Source organism: Mustela nivalis (assembly GCF_964662115.1).
Source record: "Mustela nivalis genome assembly, chromosome: 3".
NCBI lineage: Eukaryota > Metazoa > Chordata > Mammalia > Carnivora > Mustelidae > Mustela > Mustela nivalis.
The window spans coordinates 100,275,521-100,293,358 of NC_139022.1; the positions used below are offsets into that span (position 1 = coordinate 100,275,521).

Below are 17,838 nucleotides of genomic sequence, written 5' to 3' on the forward strand. Positions count from 1 at the left end.
CCCACCCAGTCACAGCAACTTTAGAACAACACGATCTGGGGGTGCCTGGGTGGCTCAGTGGGTTAAGCCTCTGCCTTTGGCTGAGGTCATGACCTCAAGGTCCTGGGATCGCCTCCCCCCCCCCCCCCCACCTGGTGGGTTCCCTACTCAGCCGGGAGCCTGCTTCCTCCTCTCTCTCTCTGCCTGCCTCTCTGCCTGCTTGTGATCTCTGTCAAATAAATAAATAAAATCTTAAAAAAAAAAAAAAAAAGAACACCACCATCTGAAAGGATCCACCTGCATCCACCATACCTCTCGTCCTTTGTTCTTAGAAAGAACAGCTGTTTTCTCTCAAAGACGTCAGAAATGGTTAACTTGGAGGAGCCATCAAAGTCTCTAATCTAGCCCATTCTTAACCTCAAGTTCCTAGATAAGGTAGATGACGGGGTGGGGGGGACGGACAAACAGGCGCGTAAAAGCACCGCCTCCAGAGCCCTCTTCCCCGCCCCTGCCAGCGCACCCCCTCGCAAGCATGCACAAGCACGCACAAGCACACACAAGCACACACAAGCACGCATGCGTACTCACATGCACGCGCAGACGTAGGGGAGGGGCCGAGACCTTACCAGTAGGCTCCTTGGCCAGCATGGTTTCTGACGTGGGGCTAGATGTCAGAATCCGGATCTCATGTCTTGTGCTGAAACCAAGAGCGGGTCGCTTAACCGGCCGAGTCACCCAGGCACCCCTCTTTCACAGTTCAGCTGAGGAAACTAAGGCCTAGAGAAAAGTGTGGCAGTGGGGGTGGGGTCGTCAGATGTAATCAACACGTTTACTGTGTGTATCAGACGTTTGAAAGGCAAACAGAACAAAAAGAAACAGAGATGCAGAGATGCAGAAGCAGAAACACCAAGAAAGATGAAGGAAAAAAAAAAAAAAAAAAGAAAGAAAATAGCTTTTTGGTGTGTCGGGAGGCACATGCGGCTTGGTGTGTTCTGTCTTGGGACGTCGGGTTTAATTGTTTCACTTCCACCAGGGGTGGTATACGCCTGGACAGCACGGTTCAGCCCAGGCCCAGTCCTTAGCAGAGAAATAGCCAACTCATTTCAGTGTAGCTGCTATCTTCAAGTTACACAGGGTATTTTGTTTCTTACTACCCTGAACATAAGGGATACGATGAACTAGAAGAACGGGAATAATAGACCAAAGACGGAGTTTGGTGCTCAGATTTCCTTTGCGTGCATCCAGGACATGGTTGCTAAGACTAAGCAGCAGCTCCAAGGGGGGGGGGGCCGGGGGGAATCTGGAGCTCTGTGGGATTCTGAACATTTGGAAAGCCTGCCCTCCTGGGCCCTTGCTGCTGACACATTGCTATTTTTAAGGCTTGCAAGGTGAGTCCCACTTATTAAAAGCTGACGGTGTTCTGCCTGGCTGGGAGCTGTTACCCTGCCCCCCCTCCCCCGCCCCCTACTGGGATAAACGCCTATGGAGGCTTGTCTCTGTGGCAGCTGCCATTAGGGCTGAGATTGACAAGGCTCCCATATTGTGCTCCTCCCCCGGGGAAGGAACGCTGCTTTTAGGTTGAAATTGGAGGGGAGGAGTATTGTCTGAGAAGGTGGTATTTTTCCCTACTTCAGTGCCCTCATTTCTAAAGCTGTGATCCTTACGATGGAGTCCTGTTCAACTCAATTTGTCAGAGGGATGAGTTTCTGGACAGTGGCTGTATGTAACCGCTAGCTCTTTGCAACTTCAGAGCTAAGATGTAGGAGGAAATATTTCACCCAAGTTTCTCCAGAGAGCTCAAGGCGGAGTCCTGATTCACCATCAGTACATTCCTGGCTGGGTCCCTGCAAACCCTCTTTTCTACACAGGTTCCCCGGCAAGTAGAGAGAGCAGCCTCACATCCTCACTGCTCACATCAAGTGCTTCTAGGGAGCAATCTCCGGACCCTTGATTTATGGAGAGCCTAGCTGCTGGACTAGGCAGAACAATAGTGACAAATAAATTCCTTGCTGTTTCTCATTCTTTAAAGCTGTAACCTGTAAGCCTGCAGCTGACTTTTCCTCTTGACATTGATCCTTCACTTGTCTATATTATTTTGGAACAGTGGAAGCAAACTCTGCCCTGCAGTGTGCATTTAATGAAGTTTTTGGCTCTACTTAAGCAATTTCTGAGGCAGTGATGGTCTTTGACTTTACAGTTTTTCAATACAGGGGGTAGTCCTAAGTTTTTTGGAGGAAAGCTCACAATATCTTACATAATAATTTCTGTAGGGCGGTGGTGCCTGGCTGGCTCAGTCAGTAGAGCATGCGACTCTTGATCTTGGCATCGTGAGTTTAAGACCCATGCTATGGGTAGACATTAGTTTAAAAAATTTTTTTTCATAGGAAAATCTTCCCCTCCCCAAACCCTTCCATTACTTTGGTCTATCTAAGCTCTTATCTCTCTGCTGGGCTGAGGGACAGCATGGTCCAGCATCTGTGTTTTAGCAGTGATGATCTATAATGACAGCATGGGGGGCCCAGGCAGACCCTGGGCCTGCCTCAAGCCATCTGGCAGGACTAAAACTAAAAGGACTGTTGACACTGGGATCTCATCTCTGCTGCTTGGCTTTTGGTATCTCATGTGACTCTTTAGTTCCATGGAGGATGGTTGTTGTGAATTTAGGAAAGTTTTTTTCAGAATAACTCCACTGCTTTTGTCAGTCATCTCATCAGCGTGGTTTAGGAGGAATGTCCCAGCTTGAGGTCAACGATGAGGTTCTAGACCCAGCACCACCACACCCTGATCACATCCCTTCCCCTCTCTGGGGCTCAGGTTTCCCTTCTATTCAAAGAGGATATGGGTTAAATCAGCATTTCCCAAACTGTGTACCTCAAAAGTAGAAGTGTGGTAGGCAGTTAGGTATTTGTGTGAGGCCCCGGTCCCACAGGAAGGGAGCAGGGAGGGAAGATGTTGTGCCAGAGATATCCCAGACCTGTTGTTAGGCGTACCCTGCCCAGCTGGCCAAAGGAATTCCAATACGGAAGCCACAGGACATACACTAGCATTGTGATTAGGCCTGCCCCCTCCTGGTGGGCTTTCTTAAGGGATGCTAAGTAATAGAACCAAAGAACTTCACATGGGCACACCACCACAAGGAAGGAGTCTTCTTCCAGGACTAGTTATTGGGAAGGTCAAAGGCCTTTCTTGACAGTACTCTGTAAGGAGCTGGTTCAAACCACACAGACCCAAGCTGGCAGACATCGTGACAGGAAACCCCTCACCAAATTAGGAAGAAAGGTGTGAAAACCTGCTTCCTGCCCCAAGTAATGAATATTCCACCTTCTATTTAACAACTAAAAACACTGGGATGAATTGTGTTGGGGCACTTGAACCTCCACCACACAGCTGTGTTGTGAGTGTACTCTGTAAACTCTGCTTGCTCATGCTGTTTAGTCTCTTGACTGAATTCTTTCCCATGAGGAGAAGGCTAAAAACTGGAGCTGTACTGCTCAGGCAGTAACAGAAGCATCCTTAGTGAGAGAAGTCTGGAAGAGTCTCAGTTAAATAGAGTTTGGAAGTTCCTTTACTGCCTAACTCCCAGAACCTTAAATATGATAAAGAACATTTTAAAATTACAGAATGGGATGTGTAGAGTGTTGTATTCCCCCAACTGTACATCATCCAGTTCCCTTCCTTTTTTCAGCACGTATCATGGGGCAAGTGTTCTGCTGAATACCCTTCTAACAGCAAAAGGAAATTTTTTTTTCTAAAGCCTCTCCAAGTTGTAGAATTCTTTTTCCTCTGTATAATTTCTCCTTTTGATTAAAAAATATTGTGCTATATAGGCAATGCCATAAAAGGCTGAAGAGGAAAAAAGAAGAAATATATAGACATATTCAGAGGGTTAAAGGCAAACCTCTCTTTAAAATATGCATTTTGGATAATAGCAATAAGAATGGGTAGGGATTATTAAGTAGGAATTTATGTACTAAAGACTGTATTAGAAGCTTTACTTGGATTATCTGATTTATTTCTCACACTAACCTTAGGACGTATCCATAATTTTTGTTTCCTATATACAGATAAGGAAACTGAGGTTTAAAGAGGCTTGATAACTAATGTGAAGCCACCCAATTAAGGAGAGGCAGAAGCAAGGCCTCCACTCACTGCAATCTCATTCTAAGAATTTTAAATAACAAGTCACTGTCTCCTTTCTTGTGCCCCAATCCAGCAAGCTGCCACAACAAACCAGAAATAAACTAATTGCAATGGTAATTACCTTCCATTTAAAATTCTTGAGTTAACATGAAATGATGTTGAATCATCAGTCTCTTAAGTCTACTGAAAATAGATATATATATAACAACTAAATGTTACCAAATGATTTATTATGATTGGTGCTAAGTTACAATGTATATGAAATGGAGTCATTTATGGAAACACATAAAAAATAGTTGCTATTTCTGTAATTATATTCACACAAGAATCTGAAATATAGTTTCTGGTCTGCCTTTTAAAATATATCCACAGAATAACTTTTGTAGTCTTCACCACACAATTTTACAATACTGATACTGCACCTGTATCATTTACCATACTAGATGAACTAAACAGAATATGAAAGCAGATAATAGCAAATTAATTTTTTATATCATCAATGATTCCAAAGAAAATAGTAGTTTCCATTGGCAGTGAAAATAGATGGTGGTAATTAGCATTGTAGATATTGCATACATTGATATGTATGTATATATTTATATGTTGCCTAGGGTCATTGTTCCATTAATAGGCAGTTGCCTTTTAGGTGGACCAATGGTTGCCAAAATGGTGTGCAATTCCATTGGGACAATTAGTAGTACTATCTTTTAAGTCTCTCTCCCCCAAACAAATAGGTAAGAAAGCAGGCTAAAATCTACAGTGTTACATACCAAGGTAAAAACAGTTACTGAGTTATTAGAGTCACAGTAGTTTATGTATATTTGCTATTCACAGACCGCAGACTTTTTGCTGGATAACCGAGCTGCTGGAAATTGACAACATGTAGACATGCATTCGTGTGAGTCCATAATTAATGATGTTTATACTGTAATAAGCACATTCATTTTAACACCATTCAGTAAACAGATTCCTTTAAAGTTTGAGCTAAATCTGCTATCACAATTATACACAAAAAGAACCTGTAAACAATTTGACATTACACTTATGTACAAGCGAACTGCATTGGAAAGGAGAAGAGGTAATTTCAGTGGGTGTCACTTGGTATACATCAGTGTGTAACAAACTGACCCAAGTCATCAAGCACTTGAATGAGGTCAGGAAAAAGTAACACGAGCAAGGTCCCCATAGATCACCACTTGATGTTAGTACCAGCAAAATTCGGACTCCTCCATGTTGACATTCACATTCAAAGCATCAGTAATGGATGTAAGAGGAGCTTGATAATCCCTGGCAAACTGTGTTTGGAGATCTCCAGGTAACCTCATGAACAGGGTCTTTATTTTTAAGTGTCGAGGGTGGTACTGATAATATTTAAAGAAGTCCATTTACTTTGGACAAATTATTTTATTCATTAGGTTCAACCCAGTGCTCTGCTGTTTCTGAAAGATGAGGGGAACAAGAATTCAAATGAGATCATGAGATCAATTCCTTTAGCCAACACAAAGATTCTTGATTCTACAGAGTATGTTCCTCAAAGGGAAGCAAGCTGGACTCCATCACTAATCTAAATGGTGACTCATTTACAGCAGATCCTATTAACAGCTTTCACTAGGACTTTCTGAAATGCAAGTTGCCTAGGTTTGTGTTTCTACATGTTTTAAGAAGGATACCACTCCAGGAATTCATGAATCCATTTCCTTAGAACAGAAATGTGGTAATCAGGGGTTTGGGGAGCCCCATTTCTCCACCCCTCATGATTTACAAAAATATATTAGTCCGTCCTTTCAGACACTAACCAGAATATTTTAAGCAAAATTCTCCTAATTCAACACTCTCCTTTGGAATTAAAAATAAATAAATGAGAGAAAGTGATAGGGGAACATAAAGCCAAGGATGAAGTAAAACTTCCCCCCTGCTCCAAAAATTTTGGGAAAAACAAACCAATCCTTCTTCAAGTGTTCTTAAACCTAATTAAAGCATCTAGTTGCTACATAATTGATTTTCTTTCACATCCTTTCAAGACCACATCTGCAGGGAGCCTATGGAAAAAAAAAAAAAATGACCGTATTTAACTATTTTGCAAATGCTTCTGATTGTATGAGCAAACCTGACAGGTCCCTGGGAGAAGGAATCTGTGCTTGGACTAGTAGCCTGTCCCTGGGCTCAGAGTCAGACTGCTTCTGAGGGTGTGGATTTTTGTGCATACAAACTGATCCCAGAGAGCACCAGGGAAGCTCTGTTTGCATAGGTCGACTAAAAACAAGTTTCACATTCTCCAAAATATGCAAAGCACATGGTTATGAATGAAAATATACCTTACCATATTCTTTTAGAGTATCCCAATTTTAGTCATTTGGCTGTTAAGGTCTATCGGATGCCAAAACGTAAGCAATATTGTTTTCATTTAACTGTATGTTGTTCCTTTTCTGAGCAGCTACTTTGGTGTCTATTTGAACAGGCTTACTGGGTTATTTGCAGGAGCCTAGAAAGTGTTTGGTTATTATTACAACGTGCCCTTAAGATTTCGTATATATTTACAATGTGCATATTATAAATTATTTACTATAGCTTTAAAATAATTAAACAGATAATTAGCTCCACCTACAAACTGTGCAGGGTCACAGGAACCCCCTGAATGATGAAGTGAAATCAGGAAGAAAGAACAAACCAACCAGTAGTAGGTGAAGTACCATTAGTGCAATAACCACTGAATTTGTGCTTTCACAGACCTATGTTTTCTTATTCTTTTCTTCTTAAACATCATCATATTCATTTGGTGGGTTGTTTTGCTTTTTGTTTTTTGTTTTTTCTTTTCTTTCCTTTTCTTTTGGAATGATATCATGTTTGAAAACACATAGTTTGAAATTCCAACAAATGGTTGAAATAAGAAAGCCAGTTTTTACAAGTTTGGCTTTTCCTTAAATGCACTTCTGTTTGGTTTTGTTATACCAAGGTATTCTAATCGTATTTTCTGTATCATAAATATATACATTCATAGTGGGAGAGAATTTTGGAAAACAGAACTCTATTAAACTATCTACGAAACCGATTATAAATAATAATAACCCCTCCAACTCAAAATCCCAGTTTCAAACTATGAGATTTATGTGTGTATTTATGTATGTATAGATATATATATATATATACATTTAGATAGATGTACACAAATATATACATATATACATGAAATTTATATATAAACACATACATAACACACATGTGTATACATTCTTCATACATGCACACACACATATCTCAGTGCAGTTTCTTTTCTGTAGCTGCCTTTTTTTTCAACTTAGAACAGTAATGATGCAATGCTGGGGGCAGCCAATCATGTTTGGATTTCTGACCTGTCTTGAACAAACATCGATATTGTTCAAAAGGCCAAAAGGTGAAAGTAGTACATACACGCACGTACACACACGTGCACGCACAGACACCTATTTTACTTCTCATGAAATTTGCCCTGGTAACCTCTAACCAACACAGCAAGCGGGCATAGGTGCCACTGTCCTAACCTGGAATCTATCTTGCCACGTTGGATATGAATACTGATACACATAGGATATCGGCATTCACCAGACACTTGTTCTGTAACATTATTGCCCTTTGATAGGGCTTGTGTCATGAAGTACAGTCTGTAGTAGGCAAAATCACCCCTCCAGATATGTCTTTCCTTTATTTCCTAAGGAAATGAATGTCTAATGGAATTTGCAATTTAAAATAGCTAATGACTTTCGGGAAGGGTGTCTGGATGGATTCCTCCTGGCTATCTTTTGGTTAGAGTAGCAGAAACCAGAAACAGGTGAAATCCAGAGAATAGAGACATTATATAATGATGAGGTGGTTAAACCATCAGACTTGGAGTCCAATAAACCCAAAGGAAAATCTGGCTCTGCCACTATCAAGTTACGTGCTACTCACATTTCTGCATCTCATTGACCTCTGTAAAAAGAGGAGACTAACAGGCCCTACTCCATTGGGTTGTTACAGGATTAAATGAGATAAGGCATGTAAATCACTTATTAGAGTTTCTGGCACATATTACTTATGTGCACACATTCCTTAATATACATTATTTATAACATAGTATTTAAATTAGAAATCTAGAATGTGGGTCAGAATTACATACAAAAATAATGTAAGTCTAGGATTTGGGTAATCTGAATTCAAGTTCTGTATCACAAATTTGATTCCCTAGTTTATAATGCTCACGACAGTGACCTGTAGATGGTAGGCATGCAACAAATACCCGTTTAATGAATGTATGAACAAATGAATGAATGACTTAAAGTCTCTGAGTTACATTTTCCCTTGTAGAAAATGAGGATGTAAGGTTCTGACCTTGATTCCTTCACTGGGATGTTGGTATGGTAAGTTAAAAGAAAAATGTCAAATATTAAGACACCCACATGTATTGTGTCTTAATGAAGTCAGTACATACAAATGATATAAGGCGGCTGAATAGTCAAGGTTTATTCTTAGACTTGTCACATCTTTGAAAATAAGGGCATAGGGACCTCCTGCATGAGTCCGACAATAATATTGTCCAAGATCTAGGTGTCATCTTTAGTGAGGGAATTTTGAACCTAAAGAAACCAAGTATACAATGAGCAGTTCAAGAGGATGAAATCATTGGCCTATTCTTGGCACTTTTCCCCCCTTTTTCCTGTTTCATTTCTGAGAACCTGTTATTTAGGGTTGCTCAGCTTGAAAAACATCCCCAATCAGGTCACGTGAACTGAAAATGCTCCCAAAACACTTTACACACAACACATTTAGTTGTTATAAGTTTGATGACTTCATTGAAATATCGTTTTTCTGAGGCAAAAAGCAACTGACACAGAAGACCACACACCTGCCCCATCACTACTGAAACCCTGAGAAATAGGACCTCTCTCTCTCTAAATCTCAGCATTCACATCTGTATAAAGGGACAACTGTATCTAATCTCAAATAAACCCTGTACTGATTTAAGGTACTACTAATTACTATTGTGCCATTTCATCTTGTCCTTGACCCAGATGTCTTCTCTCTACGTGGTAAGAATGCTTTGGAAAATTAGAGCCAACCCTTAACTCAGTGCTACTGACATTTTGGGTTGCATAATTATTTGTCATGGGGGCTGTTTTGTGCATTCTGGGATGTTCAGCAACATCTCTGGTCTTTACCCATTAGATGACAGTTAGCATCTCTCAAGTCGTGACAATCAAAATGTCTCCCGGTATTGCCAAAAGTCCCCGGGGTACAAAAATCACTCCTGAATGAGAGCCGCTGCCTTAAATACACATAACCCACACAAATCAGAGAAGAGTGTTTCCTGAAATTGGTTCTGTCTCTCACGTACAAGAATAAACCACTGACCACTGGCTGCAATTGAGAAAAACTGCTAGTGATCACTGTAAATTCTATGTATATTTTAGCTTGCATGCATTCTTTTTCTTTCCTTTCCTTTTCAACTTTTTTTGAATAAATGCCACTGCCACTAGGGACTATATGAATAAAAATGGGTTTGATTTTTACCCAGAAATCTGTAATGGTTAAATTTCACATCAGGAGACTCCACCTTCTCAAGCACTGACACCCACAGTAAAGACAAAGCTGTGAAACTTTGAAACCAGATTTTTCCCACACGTTCACACAGTGTTACCATGGGCATTAGCCACTGACCCGACATCGACCTAAAAATGGCACGAGTGTGCATACACACTCACATCCACTCACACAGAAGAGCAAGGAGAAAGCAACTCTTCTCCACTGCTTTCTTGTGCATCAATCCTACTTCCATTTGTGAGGGATGGAGCCAAGCACCAGCAGCAGAGAGTCTGAAGGGCTGCTAGTTTTTATTGTGCAAATGCAGGTAAATGAGCTAAAGGTTGATTCTAAGAATAAACTGACAAGATGGTAGGGGTTGTTGGAAAAGGGAGACACTAAACCCTCTACTTGGCATGTAAGCTCTTGTAGGAGGCTGATTAACAGGAGAATCACCACTCCTCAGCCCAGGACAGACCCCTTGAGAGCTGCAGGACCAGGGCACGTTTTTCTTCAGCTTTTTCAAAGTAGATTCCCTAAATAAAACAAGGGTGACAGTCTAGGAACTAAAATTTTTTACCCAGTAAACACCACCTTTTGTTCACAAGAGGAATTTTTCAAAGGTTAGGAAACTGGGGCAGTAAAGGGACCCCACCTGGGAAGCCAAGGAGGGAAGAAAGCGAAATCAAGTTTATCATTTTTAAAAAATCTTGGCCGAATAATCTCAATCAGCGATTCAGGTTTATTAGTTTCATTAGCCATTCTTCCCTTTCCTGGGACAGTCATCTTTACTAAAATATTCACGGAGGATCACCACAAGCATGTATTTAAGCCACTCATTCTTTCTTTCTCGTATCATGTGGAAATTTGTTATCTGCCTATTTATTCTGTTATATGCATAGAACCAACTGGATCATTGAAACTCTCCAGAATCATTTCTATCTGAATAGAATATGGCCTTCCTTTCTGGCCAGAGTGGAAAAGTATAGAACTTCATCTCCTTCTTGTCGCTGCGTATGAAATATGACCACTATTTTGAATGGACTGTGCCTTTCCTTCTTTTATATTTCTCTCATGGGTTTTGCTTGCAGTTTTTAGTTAATATTGGAGTTCAGCATCCTCAGCTGAGAGTTTCATAATCCTGCATGAGTCAGTTTGGACAAATTTAGCCATTCAGCCATTCAATGACTCAGGAGTTTATTGGGGAAATATAGCTAAATTCACTAATCATTCCATATTAATTTTGGTGGTGTTTGTATGTTCAGTTAATGGAACCACCTTTGGGGCCCTATACACCGCCACTAAGTTATGCATTGTTCTCCAGTTCCTCTGATTCACACTGTACAAGGCCTGGAAATGAATACCTCTCCTTGGGAAAGTTCGTATGTTTTCCTTCCTTGATGGGTATCATAAGGATATATCTCACTCAGAGATGTGCTCCCATCTACCCAGAGGACCCCTAGATAAAACTATATTATTGATGCAGGTTTTCAGTTTGTCAAAAAACAAAACAAAACAACAACAACAAAAAAAAATAAAACAAAATCCAAATGTACAAATACAGATAAATGTTTTCAACAATTTGCATGCTGGGTTATAGAATGGAAAGGTGGCTGACAGGAGGATGAAGGGACAGAGGAGTCATGACGCTCCTCTGCCCTGGTCCTGGGATGCTCTTCTTTGGGCCTTTCCTCTTCATGAATAACGCAAACTCTGACTTCTTTGTCGTGGAAAGAAAGTGAAAGGAAGTGAGAAAATGTGGGCCTCTGCACAGTCAAATCCTCAATGGCAGCATTTCTTAAAGGAAGGTCCACAGACCATCTCATCAAAATCATGAGAAATGGTGGACCCCAATGCAGGTTCCTTGGCCCAGCTCAAAGTTTCTGAATGACTCTCTGGGACTAAGGTAAAGGCATCTGCATTTTTACAAGTGCTACAGATGATTTTTGTGCATGGTGAGTATTGAAAAACACTGCTAAAAAGTTTGCAGTGAGGCTCATGAAGAAAGAATCTCTGTTCTAATGCATGTTGCAAGATGAGAAATATAGACATTTCAAACATAGAAGCTCTGTGGTTGCATCACATCATGGTGGTTATTAAAGTTTCAGACTCTTTTCTTTCGGCAGGGGTGGAGAGCAATAACCATTTCATCTAAAACCAGAGAGATGAAGGCAATATAAATCAAACCCATTCCAGCAGGTTTCATTTGGTCTAATTTCTTTGCAGATATTAATCATTGTACAGTCCTATACAAATGACATTAACGCCATTTTAACTCATAATACAGAATACTCACTCTGATTCCTTCTCTAGTGTATTATTTTGACAATACAAATGAAAACTCTATAAATTGGAACAGTGGGCCATCAAGATTGCAAGATGCCAACAATACCAAGACATTAAAGAGAGAAATGGCGCATGCTAAACCTATAACCCAGCATGCAAATTGTTGAAAACATTTATCTGCCACAGAGTCACCAGGGGGAAAAAATAACTCTCTTCATTTTTCCTATGAAAATGGCTATGTCAAGTGGAGATGACAAAGAATTCTTCCTAAAAGTCCACAGAAAGACTCTTATTAATTCTATCAAAGATTATCTAGGAAGACCAAGGTTATTAAGATTCCACAACATGATATCTAGTGGCAGAAAATACCAGCGCTCAAGCTCTCCGGGTTAAATCATTATGGTAAATACAAAGGTGGAAGGTTAAATCTGTAACAAAGGAAAATGTCTAAGAATCAAAGTTCGGCTCCCATTACGGGAGTTGGTGTCAAGCAACTTTTGCAAACCACCATATATGCCTTTTCTTTTTGTCACTGGAGCATGTTTTGCTTGGCAGAGACAAAGGACCATCAGAAGGGAATCTAAAGGCCAGAGAAGCAAAAGTAATCCAGAAGCACAAGGAGTTGACAACGAAGAGAACCCACCATGGAGAGCACGCATCTGCACCTGGGAATGAAGCTGCCTCTGAATCACACAGGGGCATCTGAAAAGTGAAAAATCCATTTGTTTTCTCCCTAATTTGAATCAGGCGGGGGTAGACATAGCTATGGGGGAATAAAGAGCGAAGGGAACACATGATTTGTGCATTGTTCCCTTTTATTTTAATTTGCCGTGCATGCATTTCCAGTCAGATAGCTGCCTACGATCACAAAGGGTAACACCACTGCATATAGCGGAGGCCACTTCACTGGATTGTTTTTGTGACTACATCTCAGTGCAGCTTTTTCTTAGAGGGGAGGGAGAGCACACCAACACAGCAATCTCACAGCTTTATTTTCCTCTCTTCCCCTTTTCCTGCTGAACTGTTTTCGATAGTGGGTAGGACGACTTGATAAATATATTCCTGACTCCAGGAGATCCACATTAACCTGTAGTGAGTGACCTCCCAATGTCACCAGATTTTAGCAGTGCAGGATTACCCACCAGACCACCTAATTCAGGGTTCTACGTATATGATTCCTCATGCATTTGATCCATCTGCTGCTATTAGTTTATTTGTATCAGCAAATTATGACCTCCATCATAACCAATATTCAAGAAGTGAACCACACATATGGTTCTGTCCAGAAGTGAACTAAAAGTTCTTAAAACTTTTAAGCTCAGGGAAACAGGCATGAATCAGGATTAATAGAGCACTTAATTCTTTAACTCACTTCACTTACCCAGAAATCGTTTTCAATGTGGTAAGCCACCTACACCCTACTTGATAACGTCACTCAAACTAGGACTGAATGTTTCCACTGACTTCTCCTTAGAGCTTTTTACTGACCAGGTCTATATTCATCTCTCTACCAACACCCACACAAATAAACATCTAGCTGCTGTCTTAGCTATCTGGGATATTTGGGTGGGTGTCCATCTAGAGATGGTCCAAATTGAAAATGTTAGTATTGTTTCAATCAGATTTCTTACCACTAGTTTTATTCACTAGAGGGTATAAGGAATACCTAAGCAGAAAAAATTCATGAGGTGTCAAGGGACAGAAAAAGTATGCCAGGAACATCGTCTTTGCAGTATTCGGTTTCCTGTTTAAAGCAGGCAGTGGAAGTAGTGGGTTGTCTGATTTCTTCCTCCTTCTTTAGTTCTTACCAGTGTATCTCTATCTTACTACCATTAGAGTTAGGTCTGAAATTTAAGGAAATTGGAACTTGGCCACTTTATGCAGATCCCAGACTCCAATAGGGCCACAAACATCATCTGACCTACATAAGTTTGAAGATATTTTATCTATCTTCAACTTCCATTTGAGCCATTAAATTCTGTGATTCTTGCAGGATCCTCTATTAACAGGATGATGTGGTATTAAGAAACATTGAAAGGAAAGAAGACACATTGGTAGAGCCTTAAAAACTATGCTGTAGTTAAGAACAAATGTCTGCTAATGTATTAACCCATAAAAGAACACCACTTAAATTCATAAATGAATTATTAAATTATCATAAATGATAATTCTCCTGACAACTCAACTCCCCAAATGAACTTTCTTTTTCACTCAAGTAGACCTTTAAATTCTACTTGAGTCTTAGGATCAGAAAACATCAGCTGAGTCTGTGGCCCAGATGTGAGGGTAAGAATTAAAAAAACTCAGGAAGATAACCATGTACTCATGGTCACTCATAACAGGAACCATGAGAGAACCTCCTACATAATAAATGTGCATCAACAAAATATTTCAAGAGGAAGCAATTGGTTATCATATTCCCTCCTACAGACATTATCTAGTTGCCTTTATTACCTGTCACACATATATACATACACATACACACACACACACACAATAAAAAATATTAAGAGTGCTTGGCACACAAATAATGCTTGAAAAATCATTTTTTAAGTTCCCACTGAAATGCATGAGGAATGCTAAAAATAAAAATGGGTTTTTAATCTTCATTTACCACAAGCCTATGAAAGAGCTATTGGTACATGTAGAATACAGAGTCATATGGATAGATGGCTATCAACAGTTTCTGTTTGGCTGTGTCTATACAGGTCAAAGATGTATTCGAGAAAGATAGTTTAGAAAGCCAAAACCTTAATTCTGAAGCTTTAGTTATCTAGTTGGGCTTTTCACAGACATCAGGGAAATGACAGCCAAATCATAGTATAGGCACAGCCAAATCCCCAAATCCCACAGACAAAACTGGCTATAAGAAAGTAACAACGTAGCACTGTAGTTGTAAAAAAAGTCATGAGAAATTATTAGGCGATGTGTGGAATACAATTCCCTCTCAAGGAAACAAAAGGCCAGACCCTTATCCAAGTACTGTGTGTTGTTCTTACTTCCACAACTACACAGGGATGCAGAGAACTGAATGTGGGTCACATGAAAAGGCCACACCATTAAAACATGGGTAGTAAGTACTCTGAAAACATTGAGAAACGGAAGGTAACTCAGCTCAGGGTAGAGAAGGCTGAGTGTGGGGTCACTGAGTCATAATTTTTGTGGATACGAATGTTTGTTTCTTTAATACAAAGAATGTTTTACTAAGCTCTTCTCACCCTCTCCTAGTGCAGAGAAAGAGCAAAACTGTAAAATGGAGCCTGAGGGTGTTAATTTCAAAATAAGGAAGACAATTTGTTGACGACTAGGGTTACTCGATGTTGGAAAGTGTTGCCAAGAGAGGCTGGGAAATCTTCCCAGAAGGGTTTTAAGAAAGGAGCAGAGGCTCATCTGTGTCTAAAGTAGTCAAAGAGAGTGCTGCTGGGAGCAGGGGTGTTCCCCTTAGTATATCCAGGCCCTGGGGACATGTGTGCTGTGTGTATGTACAGACATCGTTGTGCTTGTGTTGCACAAATACTCATGCATACGGCATCAATATAAACTGGCACGTAATAGATTTGAGTGAAAAGTCATATAAATCTGCCATTTCCCCCCTTACCCCATAAACAAAAGGGAAAAGGAAAATTAAAAAACCCAAACATATGCCATTGGGCCAGATCTCTTTCTACCACATTCTCATTCAAAGGAGGGAGGTAGAAGATGAGAGAAAAACCCAGTTTGGGATAAAGGACTCCCAAAGCCTCTCAGCTACTCTTCGGTAGCTGGCTCTCATTTTACATAAGATACTCAGCACATGGTATCCAGTAAACACACAAACAAGGAACCAAAAAGAGATTTTCTTATCATTCCACATCTGGAAAGAAATCTACCCTGTGGATTTAAATGTTAAGGTGAACTAGGTCAATAGGCAGTAGTATATCAATGGGCTACTGTGTTCTAACAAACATATTGTTAGTTGTTACTTTCCTTTTCGAATACGAATTTCGTTAGGAGGTTTATTTCCAAATGGTGACACAATTCGTTTCTTCTCCCACCCCCAGCCCTCCCCTATAGATGATACTTCCGTAAAAGTTCAGATTGCCAAGGATGTTTTCTCTCAGGGAACCTATCTGGGATTTTGATCTTTAGGAAATCCTGGATGCATTTCTCCAGCTCTTCCTCAATTGAGAGCTTTTCCTTAACAGCTTTTTTTTTGCTGCTCATGTTCGACTCCCTGGAGCCCGAAGTCAGAGTCCGGAGCAGATCGCTTTTCCGCCGCATCTCGGACTGTTGGATCAGCTGCACGGGTCCCTTCTTGATGGGACGGTCCAGAGTCTGGATGTTGGTCTGGCGTGTCACGGGCCCACAGATGACCGTCTCCTGGGGAGAGCTGGCCTCAGACTGACTGTCACAGCTGGAGGTGGAGAGGTCGTTGCAAGATGTGCCGCTCTCCCCTTCTTTGTCACCTGTGGCGTTCTTGCAGCAACAGTCGCAGTGGGAGGGTGACCACCTCGAAGGCTCACCTGCAAGCAAGCACAGTACCCAAGGGGTTAATGCCAGCCAGCTCAGCCCAGAGGAGCGCACAGCACCTGCACGCATGCACACACACACACACACACACACACACACACTTACAAGTGTCCACAATCCTGTATTTACAAGAAGTGGGGTGGCACACAGGATAGGCTGCAACATGAGCACCTAAAAGTCAAGTGCACTGCAAGAAGGAAGTTCGTAACTGCATGCTGGGCTTCAGTCCACAGGCACTGCAGCCACCTACTTAGCTACACCATGTACCAATCTTGTCACCTTGGCAGTCCCCTTACATTCTCAAAGCTTCTGTCTCTTCCCCTGGGAGATGAGGATTATCAGTTGCCTACTTCCTAGAGTTGTAGAGAGAGTATAGATAAATCAAGTGAAATTCTTAACGAGGTACATAGCACACAGTAAACTCTCAATAAATGCTACCTGATTTTACCATGGCTGGTGTTAAGCCTGGATCCAGAGCTCCACATTATTGCAGTCCAGTACAACAACGGCAGTCTACAAGAGTCGGGGGGGGGCTTACTCTGTGCCAGCCCCCCTAGTAAGCTCTGGGTACCCATCATCTCACTGGAGTCTCGTGATAATTCTACGAGTAGCTCCACTCCTAGATTTCATACAAGGAAACTAAGACCCTGAGAATTTAAGAAACTTGCCCTAGTTTGCACATTTTGTAAGTGGCAGAGCTGGGATTTGAGTGCAGATTTCCCAAGTACCACAACCAAAGCAACTAACCATTTGTTTTTTTCAACTTGTGGGACGGTAAAATTCCTGCTTTTTTTAAAAACAATGTTCAGGGTTTAACTTCTCTCTCTGAAGTGTCTGTTTACCTCTCCTCAAAAATATTTATCATTTCCTCCTCTGAATTATGGTTTTGTTTTGTAAGGGCTTCTAATATTGCACAAATCACATTCTGATATTCCTTTTCACTTTATTCATTTCAGCTACTCACCATGAACTCTCCAAGCTGGGCATAGTCAAGAGTCCATTGTTGTAATTCCAGCAAGTATCTCAGAGTATGGTATAGAACTCAATAAAGGCTGTATCCTTCTAGTAATGTTTAAGTACCTGGATTCAGCCACACCTGGAGCTGGTCCTATCAGTGGACTTTTAAGTTACATAATCCACTATCTTATATTTAAGCCAGCATGAGTACCTCGCTCCCTCTTCCCCTCAGTATTGATTCACCGCACTGTAATCAGCTATTTGGAGACAGACCCATTTTTCAGATACATAGCTGGTGGCTCCCTGAGCTAGAAAATCCACAGTTATGGCACAAAGCAAGTTCCTAAGCATAAGTCACTTCTCCCAGCCTTCTATCCCCTGAACATTCAGTCTTCTTAGGTCATGAACTTGATACTATTTACTTATCATACATTA

General features: G+C 40.9%; 1 protein-coding gene and 1 long non-coding RNA gene across 5 annotated transcripts in view; one reads left to right on the forward strand and one right to left on the reverse strand.

Moving 5' to 3' along the window:
* The first annotated feature begins 1,197 nt into the window (after positions 1-1,197).
* LOC309862319 lies at positions 1,198-12,731 on the forward strand. The gene is made up of 3 exons (XR_014310413.1): positions 1,198-1,367; positions 4,954-5,017; positions 12,493-12,731. It is a non-coding gene; the product is annotated as an uncharacterized lncRNA (long non-coding RNA).
* Positions 4,333-17,838, reverse strand: part of KCTD16 (potassium channel tetramerization domain containing 16) — a 317,274-nt gene continuing 303,768 nt past the window's right edge. For 3 of the 4 annotated variants that reach the window (XM_082726067.1, XM_082726068.1, XM_082726066.1), the window contains one exon: positions 4,333-16,439. In XM_082726067.1, coding sequence (XP_082582193.1) covers positions 15,985-16,439 — 455 coding nt within the window. In that variant the 3' untranslated portion in view covers positions 4,333-15,984. The remainder of the gene's footprint in view (positions 16,440-17,838) is intronic. The other variant, XR_014310412.1, reaches the window with a different exon arrangement.